This window comes from Galeopterus variegatus, unplaced genomic scaffold (assembly GCF_000696425.1).
Source record: "Galeopterus variegatus unplaced genomic scaffold, G_variegatus-3.0.2 Scaffold661, whole genome shotgun sequence".
Taxonomy (NCBI): domain Eukaryota; kingdom Metazoa; phylum Chordata; class Mammalia; order Dermoptera; family Cynocephalidae; genus Galeopterus; species Galeopterus variegatus.
The window spans coordinates 402,576-414,739 of NW_007726772.1; the positions used below are offsets into that span (position 1 = coordinate 402,576).

Consider the following 12,164-nt stretch of genomic DNA (forward strand, 5'->3'; position numbering starts at 1 on the left):
AATCTTAGCATGTCAGGTAGTCCATATTCCAAGTCCAGGTGTATCAAATTTCTGAATGGCTTTTGTCTAAGAGACTGCCTCAAAGCGTAAATCCCATCTGGTCACATAGAACTTTGCAGTTTTCTAAACACTTTCCGTCCGTTATCCCATTCCATCCTTACAACTCAGGTGGGCTTGTTTTATGATCCCATTTTGCAAATAAACTGAAGTTCTGAGATAAGGTTAAGTCAATGTCAAGTTTAAGTGCCTTGACCAAGGTCACACAAAATATTTAGGACTCTGGATTCCACATCCCATGCTCTGTTACCCCCACCAAATACACCTACACTCTGGAAAAACTGCCCTGAATCTAGGCAAAATTTGCAAATATCCAAGCCGTCTTTGACATTCTGTTAGTAATCTTACTCTCTCACCCACTGCAGGCCCCCCCCACACACTCACACACCCCAAGCCCTGGCAAGCTCCCCTGACGCAGAAAATCCCTGTGCTGAGCTGGCCTAATTTATTTTAACTGGAGACCTACCTCCCACGTCATCAAACTCACGCCTCCTGTTCCACCTCCTCAAGTGCACTTCCTCCTGGTGACGCTGAAAGTCAATGAATGTTAATTGGGGAAATTTGACTGTACGAGTGAGAGAAGGGATGTTAGTGGATTAACCCATTCTGACGTTTCTTAAATACCCCAAACAGCACAGCCCAGTGTTGCCTGCCCTAAGCAGAGACTCTCCTTTGAAATCTTTTCATCTTAAAAAATCACTTAGAGTTTTACTTCCAAGTTATAATAAAACCATATTAATTTTAATATGAAAAGATGCACCTCTTTTACCCCAGTCTCAGGATGAGAAACTTAGAAAACCAGCACTCGTTGAATGTACTGGGCTATTCCTGAATACGGAATTTAGACTAAGAAGTTTGTATTTCAACAACTATTGAAAATAGTCAAAATGTCATTTCTTCCAAGATAGCAATGCCCCAAACCTTTTTGGAATAACCCTCATTAAGACCAATTTTAGGCTGAACTTTTTCACTAGGGTCATAGCAGTGGGGTAAGAGCAGACCCTTCGAGCAAGTGCAGGGCATTCCAGAATTTTTATCATCTCTTGTAGATTCAAGTCACATTCAACTTTCTTTTCTTTCTCATAGAATATGAATATGAAACTTCAGGAATTTTTGGTAAGCATCACACTTCAGCATGTCTTTAACGGAACACTCACAAATGCCCCCAGTCCTCTGGTTGTATTTACCAACATAATCTGTTGCAAGAGTCGAGAGAGGGGCAGAAGACAAACAGTGAATTTAATCAAAAGAACTCAACAAAGGAAAGGTGAAACAGGTGGCTTCCCTGCCTTTGACCACCAGGGAAATGTTGTCTCCCCAGACTGTTTTACTCTTGTCACCCAAATGTATTTTAGAAAATTATGGACTGAGGGTATGAATACAGTTTTGTAAATTATCCTTCAAAAATGTAATTAAATTAAGACTGGATTAAAGAAAATCCTAACTTCAGACACCTGAATAATGACTCTGAGGCTGGAAAGGTAGTAAGTGAAGCTGCAGTCACTACGAGTGACACTGTGTCACTCCTTGACCTCATTTAGCAAATTCAGAGGTTAATGGAGAAAAGCGTGCCCTTCCTTTCTTGTTGAGCTGAATCCTCCAATAACCCCATCCTTAGGAGTCCCTCTGTGAGTGTCATAAAAATACACTTCTATAAGCACTGGACCCTTTTGCCTCTCTGGTAGAAAATGCATTTACACAAATAATCCAGTTTTAAAAGAACAATTTGTAAATGACTCTGAGCTGCCCAAATACACAATCAATTTCTTGCTGGCCACCGACCAGAACCTACCCTGTACATTCCCCAAAGCACGCCCTTCATTCCATGTCCGCTCCACAAGGCCATCACATCCATGCTGACGCTTGCTCAGTAAACTTGCGTGGACTATTTTGCACAGCAATGACATCTCATTTATTTCTCTCTGCTCTTAGACGCTGAGATCCTAACTCCATTTCCTGGTGGTAAGTGATGGTTTTCTAGCTCCTCATTTGATATGGCTCAGTGGATCACATGCTTCTAAGTGGTGGGCCGATCTCCAACCAGGCAAATACTACCAAGCCGAATGGTTTCACCTGAGGATGCCGGTGCATTCACCTCACTCATAAACCTCTGCGTTTTCTTGATGCACAGAGGAAGGCTCTGTCCTCCTCCCCATCTCTCTTTGTCTACTTAACTCCTCCCTACTCCTCCTCCAAGCCTCAGGTCCATTGTCACTTCTTAAGAAAGACATCCCCAAACACCACCCCTATACCGTAGTGTACTGTCAAAACATTACAAACATCCCTCCTTTGCTTCTTAGCACGTAACACACCTACAAATCCCCATTTAATTTTAGATTAACGTGACTGTTTTCTTCAGACACTCAGACTAGATTCTAAATTCTGTGATAGCAAGACCCAGGTCTGTTCTGTTAACCACGGTATCCACAGTGCTATCCACTGCAACCCAGCCTGTGCTCAATAAATACTTGTTGCATGTTTGAATGAATGGGTTGATGCAGAGTATGTTTCTTTTCCTAAAATGCAATATTTTTCTATTTCTCCAAAAGACTGGCCACAATTGCAACTAGTGAATGGGTCAGGCAGATGCTCTGGGCGTGTGGAAGTTTTCTACCACGGCCACTGGGGCAGGGTTTGCGATGACCAATGGGACATGAATGAAGGTGATGTGGTGTGCCGGCAGCTGAGCTGTGGGCGTGCCCTCGCAGCCCCTGTGGAGGCTCAATTTGGCGAAGGCAAAGGCGAGTTTCTGCTGGATGACATGGACTGTACAGGAAGAGAGAGTTTTCTGGGACAGTGTCCTCATGCTGGCTGGTCCCTGCATAACTGCGGTCCCGGAGAAGACGCCAGTGTCATCTGTGCAGGTAAGGCCACTTCTCCCTCCAAAGGCACACATCTCATCATCCAGATTACAGCTCCACTAATCCCACTGGCAATGCCTGCACCTACGTAATCATAGACCATCGCTACCGCTTGCATGAGCCAAAAGTAAAGACATTGGTAATTTGAGAGCTTAGACTCGAGCTCAGGAATTTATTAGTCACAGGATGTTTAAATGGATTTCATACAGAGAGAAATCGGAGAAGATATTGGTGGTTCTATTGCAAGGACTAGATTTCAAAACGACTGGTGAAAAGACAACATAAGTCAACAGGGATGTGAATCACTCACTGGTGTGTTCTACCTTTCTCCAGGACACTTTAGTAAACTAAGAAATAAAACTCATTCTCACTACAACTTTAAAGTCTAATGAAGGAGTTTATAAATTAAAGTTGCACTAGTTTGTCCGGCTGCTTGTGAGTTTAGGTCATGTATTGCTAATCACAAGTCTCTGGCCAAACAGTAATTAGAATGATCAGTCTAGACCAGGGTTTCTCAGTCTCAGCACTCTTGACATCTTGGGCTAGATTGCTCTTTGCCATGTGTGGGCTGTCCTGGGCATTGTGGGCTGTTTTGCAGCATCTCTGGTTCCCACTCCCCCAGTCGTTACAACAAAAATATCTTTTGACATTGCTAAATGTCCCTTGGGGGAACAAATTGCCCCCAGTTGAGAACCACTGGTCTAGATATACAAATGAATTTTCACCACACATGTGTCTATTCAACATCCTCACCAATGCTAGAGACATAAATCATGTACAAATGGGGAAAAAAAGAACTAGTTTAGTGGGTCTAGAGTAGTGAAGTTTGGTACCAAAATTTCCATTTGCATTTAACGAGGAAGACTGTATCCACATGATACTAACGTGATCCATTAGCTTTTAAAGTCAATTCAAACGTCTGAAATATTGGTGTGTGTCTGTGTGTCAGTGTGCACACACATGTGTGATGGTTTGGTTTTCATTTAGTTTTTGTTCCCCCCCATTCTTTGATTTTTTTTTTAATTTAGTTTGGTTTAGAATTCCATCTCAGCAGTTTGTTCTATAAAGCCCCTGGGTTCCACCTAACTTCTTTGTGTGATAAGCATTTGCCTCCTGTTTGGAGGCGTTACAGAATTTGCACGGTGGACACAGCACAGCCACAATTGGACTGAACCTGCATTGTGAAACACTGTGACAATAAACGTTTATACATTTGATGGGTAATTCAAGTCACCCAAACTAAGGCAGAGAGAGACAGCATTTTTATTTCTGGGATTCACATTCTTTTATTTTAAAATTCATTTTTAATTGAAGCCTCTCTAGAAACAAATACGCTTTCCTAGGCTAGATCCTTTTTTCCCCCTATATGTTAACAGAGATGGAGTACTTAAGGCCTGCATCAGGTAAGTTCATGTTCTGGTCTTATCAACCTGACATTTTTCACTCTAGAAGCTGCCTTGGCAGGTAATAGGTAGATAATAAAGGAATAAATGGTGGGAGAGATCCGATTGTCATATTTGAGCAGTCACTATTTGCCGTTTCTGCATTGCTGGGCCATGAAGATAATCTTACCATTAAGCTGACAGTGCTACTGGGCCGCTTTCTCCCTTCCTTTCTTCTCAGTCATGAGGGTTTTAGTTATTCTCTAGGATTGCTATTTTCATTTTTCTGGTGGGATTACTGTTAAAAACATTATTCCTACCACGATGCCAAAGAAAAATCTTGGCAAATTGTTTGTATAACTTGCTGGACTGTTTAGCGAATATTCTTTCCCACCGTGTGGGACTCAGTGTGGCCAAGGAAGGGATGACACTGACTGCCATCAGCTCTTTTATGTGCTAACAGCCATCAAATCCCCCCCACCTCCCTACAGAGAACACTGAAGAATCACCGCCAATGCCACAAGGTAGGAGATATTTTCATGTTGAATTTGCTATTAGTCCTTATTTGGAGCAATTTTTCCTTTTGGTTTAAAAACGAAGATTTTCTTTAATTGCAATTGCTGAATCAAATTTTGGAGGGGATAATATATTAAGTATTTTGTACATACTTGTATCAATTTCCTAACATGTTAGAAAACTGTTGAGTCTTGCAACTAGTAAACCCAGTGGGAACAAGTTAAGACAGGCCTGTGTACCAGCCAGTGCTGAGCTTTGGGATGAGGGAAGAGGACGGGTTTGGCAGCAGGAGGTCTGAGTTTAAGTTCCATCTTTGCCACTTGTGTAGTCACTTACACTCTTTTTAAAAAGGGGGATAGAAACAGCTACTTTACATTGCTCTGCTGGGGATAAATGAGATCATATACTGTACATGGGATGATGACAAAGGCCGACTTCTATTGAGTGTTCACATTTTTATTTCTGGGATTCATATCCTTTTATTTTAAAGTTCATTTTTAATTGAAGCATCTCTAGAAACAAATACCCCTTCCTAAAGTAGATGTTCCAGGCACTGACCTAAGAACTTTACCTGAAAAATTATTAGTTATTTAATTATCTGATTCAGAGGTCAGCAAACTTTTTCTGTAAAGGACCACATAGTAAATATTTCAGGCTTCACAGTCCAGGTGGTCTCTGTTGCATTTACTGAACTCTGCTGTTGTAGCCTGCAAGCGGCCACAGACAATTCATAGAGTAATGGGTGTGCCTGTATTCCAATAAAATTTAACTTACAAGAACGGGCACTGGTCGGTGGTTGAACCACAGGCCTCGGTTTCCTGTTCCCTGCTCTATTGAATTAATTACTTCTAAGCGCTTTGCTTGCATGACATTTAATTTTCACAACCACTTTATGAGGCAGGTTGTATTGTAATCACATTTTACTGATGAGGAATCTGAGGCATAAAAGTTAATTAACTTGCCCAAGGCCATGCAAGGGGCGCAGCTGCTAGTTTGTTAGCTATTATGATCCTTGCTTGTCTTCCATGGAGAGCTGATGTTTAAAATATACATATTCCTTCTGTTTGGTTAGTTTCTCAAATCAGTAAAAATTGGAGCCATCCCAATTCCTCACTCCCCCTGACTTCAAGCAAGCAATGCATCAGAAAATTCTCCATCTCCCAAAATATATGCTCAGCCCGTTAGCATCTCCCAGCTCCACGGTTTCTGCTATCATCCAAAGCCCCATCATCTTGCATCTGGTTATGGCAACAATGTTTTAGTCTTCTACCTCCTCTCTTTTCTCCCCCAACACATACATAATCAATTCTTGTCCCAGAAAGTGGAAGGGATTAGTAAATTGTAAATCAGCTCAATCCCCTTTACTCGGAACCCTTCAAAAGCTTTCCATTGTATTTAGACTTATATTCAAACCTTTGATACCAGGGCCTTTTTAGACCCTGCATGACCTGATCTGTGTCCCTGCCTCTGAGCACTGGGAAAATCTCTCATCTGGGCTGTGCCTTCCTCCCCCCATCTTTTCTCCAGCCTTTGAAACTGACAAGGTAGTTCCTGCCTTAGGGCCTTTCTGGGCTCTTCCCGCTGTCCAAATGCTCTTCTCCCAGATTTTTCTTCAGTTGACTCCTTGTAATCAGGTCTCAGTTACAACGTCACTCTCTCGAGAGGGCTCCCTTGAGTATACAATGCAAATAGACTCCCTCTCAGTCACTTTCTGTTTCATCAACCTGTTTCTCTCTTCACTGTACTTACACCATCTGAGATGGTCTTTGTGTGTTTCTTCTGTTCCTCCGCTCATCATGTGTCTTCCAGCCCCACTCCCCTGAGCGTGAGTTTGGTGGGAGCAGAAACTTTGACAACCTTGTTTATCTCAGAGTCGAGGACGTTTCCTAGCACGTAATAGGTTCTAAACAAACATTTTTTGAACGAAAAAAAAAATAGGCATAGTGTAGCGTTCTGCCTCTTCTATAAAATTTCTGTTGAAAACAATGTGTTAGTCATTTAAATCCTCAGTGGTCCTCCAACAAAGGCAGTAACTTATTTTAAGGAAGATACCAAATATCAGGCCGTGAGAACTCCATGAGGCATGGTGGTTTCCATCTCTCTGCAGATTCCAGGGAGTTCAGAACTTCATTAAATGATCAGCTCTAGTAATTACATAAGGTTTTTTTGTTGGTTGGTTGGTTGGTAGTTTTTCTATTTATTTTTCTTTCATCCATATGGTCATTGATCTTATATTTCCATTTTCTGATCTTGTTATTCAGATATGAGAAGGCTTCAAAAAGTGTATGGAAGGGGTTGGCCAGTTGGCTCAGCTGGTTAGAACACGATGTTATAATGCCAAGGTCAGGGGTTTGAATCCTCACATTGGCCGGCCACCAAAAAGCTCCCCCAATACCAAAAAATTTGTGGAAAGATCTGTATTATCTTAAATTTTATTTTTCCACAAACTTTTTGAAGCACCCTCTTTATGTATTTTACTGACAGGCATTTGAAATCTGTAGCAAGATATATATACAAATAATATAATATGTTATAATTATCTATTATATACCATAATTTAAAAATATAATAATTATATATTATATATAATATAATCATATATTATACATGATTATAATATATAATAATTGTGAAATATAAAATAGAATTATTACATATCATATTTAATATATAATATAATATATAATTGTAATATAATAATTATTAGATATTATAGTATATATTATCATACTACATTATATTATGTATTACATATTACATATTATGATGTATGATGTATAACAATATTTAATATAATAATTAATCATATATATATAAGATTAATGAAACTGTCCACCAAGAGTCCAGGAAGAAATACATGGTGGCACTGGGCTCTGAGGGAAGCAGGAGTTGAGATGACAGGTCAGACGCACTCAGGCCATGGGCATCTTGTTTTGGTCCGTTTTGGGAACAAGTGCCCAGGAGAGGAGGTGGCCCTAAGTTCCATAGTGACTGGCTTGCTCTCAATGTGGGCATTCTGAAGAGTCAGTATCACATGCTAAGGCTTTTATCTCTAGAGTATCTCTGAAACAATCTCATTAGCAAATACTTCTGAGAGCCAGTTATGCCTGAGTGTCTGTATCTCACCAGGAGTTCACTGTATTTGTTAAAGTTGTTCAATTTAATTGAATAATAAATATTTTGATTTATTTGTACTGATAGGTAATGGAAATTCAGCAACTATATTATCAGGTAAGCAAACTTTTCTGTGCTGTTTTCTCCTGGGACATTACTGTTCACCCATCCAAATACAGCAGAAAAGTAAATGAGGGGGTTTCTGTTGAGCTATTTTACTGAGTGACTCATTATAATCTGCCTCTTATAATTGAGTTTGTATAGAGATGATTTTCAGGGAATCATTCCAATCGATTCACTAACTTAAAAAAAAAGAAGAGTGCTAACAATACCATTGTTCTGAAAAAAAAAATACTGGAAACCGTTTTAACGAGAAGAATTTTGTAAATGTCTTTAAGGTTTAATTTGGCCAGCAGCTCTTAGAGTATCCAAACTCTCTCAATTTTTATAAATGGCATGTTTCCATTTTTCTTTGGAGGAAGAATCATCTAATCACATGTTGTATGAGTTTCCCATTTCTGCTGGTAACAAATTGCCATAATTTAGTGGCTTAAACAACAGAAATTTATTATCTTATAGTTCTAGAAGTCAGAAGTCCAGAATGGGTCTCACTAAGCCAAAGGCCATGCTATGTTCATCCTGGAAATTCTGGAAAAGGAGGATCCATTTCCTTGCCTTTTCTAACTTTTAGAGGTGACCTGCATTCCATGGCTCGTGACTCCGGTCCTCTGTCTTCAAAGTCAGCAGTGTAGTGTCTTCTAGTCTCTTTCTGACTCTCTTCTGCCTCCTGCTTCCACTTTTAAGGACCCTTGTGATTATACTGGGCCCACCTGGATAATGCAGGATAATCTCCCTATCTTAAGACAGCTGATTAGTCTGTCTGCAACCTTAATTTTTCCCTTTGCCATGTAACCTAATGTATTCACAGATTCTGGGGATTAGGACATGGACATTTTTGGGATGTGGGGCAATATTCTGCCCACCACACTTGTCTATGAAATATAATTCCGTAGTTGCTACTGCTCAGTGGCACAGAAATGGACAGTGAAATATGGTGATTCTGTTTTGATTTAGGATCTTTAGGATGGAGAGCACCTCTTCAATGATTAGGAGAGACACAAAATGGAAATAAAGATTTTATTACTCACAGGTTGAAGGGTACATGACATACCTGGAAGTTACACACACACAGAGGTCAGGGAGCACTTGAAGAGAGAGAGAGACCTGTGGCAATGCCTTCTTTGGGGTCCAGGGAATATTCATATAGATTTCTTGCAGAAGGTTTTAATTGATAGCTTTAATGCAAGCAAGCATGAGTTCCAGGAAGTCAAGCTGTAACTGAGAGATGGTCACCGTGGCATATCTGCACAGTGCATGCAGAGTATGGGGGTCAGTGGGGCAAGTCAAGTGGGCTGTCCTGAGAGAAGGTGTAGAATCAAACTGCGTCAAGCGTGACTGAGCCCTGCTTCTGGTATGAGAAAGTCCACCTTATGTTCAACAGATGCCGAGGCTACATAAAATTATAAAAATTCACTGCAGGGCCGGCCCGGTGGCGCACTGCTACAGTGCGTCACTTGGGAGCGCGCCGGCGCTTCCGCCGAGGGTTCGGATCCCACATACAGACCGGCCGCTCACTGGGTGAGCGAGGTGCGGGCGCAACACCGAGGGTTGCGATCCTGTTGCCGGTCCCGGTCCGGTACGGGTGCGACACTGAGGGTTGCCATCCTTTGCCGGACACGAAAAAAGACAAAAAAAAGGAAAAAAAAAAAAAATTCACTGCAGACCTAACTAGCAAGTGAGAGAAGAAAGGTTTGATAGAAAGGGGGAGCATGTACCCAGGTCAATGCAGAGATAAGTCATGGTTGTCCATCTGCCCCGTTTCCTCTGTCAGTGTTCCTTACGGGCATTGTAAGTAATTCCCATGGCCACATGTGGCATGGAGTCAGGTCTGCAGAACAGGAGAGAATGTGGAAAACCTACAGGCAGACATGTCAGTAACAAAACAAGCCTAGGAGTAAAATACTCAGAACAAATGAATGAAAGTATCAGGAGACCGTTATGGTACAGACTATCAGGCCAACTCTCAGGGGAATATTAGGACCTAAAGCGTCTCTATCACTTACCCAGTGGTCACTTTGAGGCACAACCACTTGTGTGAAATCACGGGGAGCCCCTGGATGTCCACACCTCTCTCAAGTCACTGCGAGCAGATACTGTGAACGGACATTTCTTTATTACAGATCTACCTGCTGCCGTCTCAACTCAGCTCCCTCCTGTAACTGCCACGAGTTCAATATCTTCAGGTAGGACACCACCACCTCTGCCCCCTTCATCAAGTTTATCGTAGCTCTGAAGTTGCATGTAACCATAGTGAGTGGTGCCACCATCTCTGGGTACCGCTAATGTTCTATCTGAGAGTGAACAATGCGAGAAGAAAGGGACACGAGGGCCCTGAGATGGTCTGGATTTCATGCTGTCCAGCTTCACTTTATGTTTGAGTATCTGTAATTTCACCATCAGAGAATGTGATAACACAAGGCTTCTAATTTCACGTGCTTTCACAAGTGCAAAGAGAAAAAGGAAAGAGGCAGGGGTGTGTGTGCATCATTGTGGATATTAGAGAAAGAGAGACTACTAAAAGGATAACTTCATATCTTTTGAATTTAAGAAATAAACTAGAGTATCCTGCCTAATGTCTGAGAAGTGTCCAACTTGGAAAATTTTGATTATTTTCCTTTAGTGGTGAGTCACATGAAGAGTTCTGTGCAGAATCCTCTTAGTCATGGTGTACAGTGGTCACCATTATGGGCCGTTTTCCTTGTATCGTTGTGCTAGATGACACTGTCTCCACTCCTTCATCATCTGTAACTGCTGACATTTCAATTATACCATCATATAACTTATATTCTGACAACGCCAATGCTAAACTTTAGTAAACACTTCTACCTGCACTAATCCATGTGTCTACTGAGTCCTTGAAACCTGGCTTAGAGAAATGGAGCTGTTCAATGGGTACCAAGTTTCACTTATGCAACGTGACTAAGTTCCAGAGACACGTGAGTAAGTTCCAGGGACCTGCTGTATAGCACAGTGCCTGCAGCTAACGACAAGGTATCGTGCACTTCAGAGTTTTCTAAGCTGGGAGATCTTATTTTAAGCATTCTCATCACACACAAGAGGAGACATGAGGAAACTTTTTGAGGTGATAAATATGTCTATTACCTTGACTGGGGTGATATCACGAGTGCATATGTATGTCCAAACTCAACAAATTGTATACATTAAATGTGCAGTTTTTGTGATATCAGTTATACCTCAATAAAATTGTTTTTTAAAAAAGATTAAGTACTAAAAAAAGAACGTAAAATACTTATTGCCATTTTTATACTGATTACATGTTGAAATGATAATATTTTGGATATATTAGATTACATAAGATATATTATTAAAATTAATTTCACCTTTTTTTTTTTTACTTTTTAAAATGTGGGTACCAGAAAATTTAAAATTACATATGTAGTTCGCATTTAATTTCTGTTAAGCAGCATTGCCATGCACCAGGTCCGTCAGTCACTGTGTTGACTGTCTTAGGTGGATTTTCTTATCTGATCCCCCCAATAGCAGGACAAGGGGACTTCTGTAGCCTCCAGCTTCCAAATGAGCAGATTCATGCTCAGTAGATTAAGTATTGTCCCCAAGGTCAATGGAATGATAACACGAACAATCTGACTTCAGAGCTCTAGAACTTGATCTCTGAACTATTCTAAACTCTCTAAACTGGATTAAAATCCTACTAACTACTGAAAGACTGACAGGGCATGTTGCCTGTTCAGGAACTGTACAGGTTCGTTTGAGGTGAGGGAAGCTAAGGGAAAAAAGAGACTAATCTCTGAGCGGGACCTGCATTGAATTTCTTACTTTCACACTTACTTCTCCCAAATTCACCTGTCCATTGCCTCTAAGGTGGCCACTGCGACGCCAGCATCAGTCCCTCCAGGCCTTGTCCAATCGTCCGCATCCCAGTCCACGCTGGCAGGAGTGGCTCCCTCTTCCAGATCCCACAGCTCTCTATCTGCCCTCATGTTCATACGGCTGTGCGTGTATCCACTTGTCTCCCCAGTGACCTTGTCAGCTTCTCGAGGCAGAATCCACATCTTTCTCATTTTTGACATTGCCCCAACCCCCCCCCCCCCCGAATCCCAACAACAACTACCGCCTGCCCTCCTGCGGGCCT

At 41.3% G+C, this 12,164-nt stretch overlaps 1 protein-coding gene across 1 annotated transcript in view; it reads left to right on the plus strand.

Moving 5' to 3' along the window:
* The first annotated feature begins 2,710 nt into the window (after window positions 1–2,710).
* LOC103589211 (deleted in malignant brain tumors 1 protein-like) overlaps window positions 2,711–12,164 on the plus strand; it is a 28,268-nt gene continuing 18,814 nt past the window's right edge. The window contains exon 1 of the mRNA XM_008571118.1: window positions 2,711–2,921. Coding sequence (XP_008569340.1) covers window positions 2,711–2,921 — 211 coding nt within the window. The remainder of the gene's footprint in view (window positions 2,922–12,164) is intronic.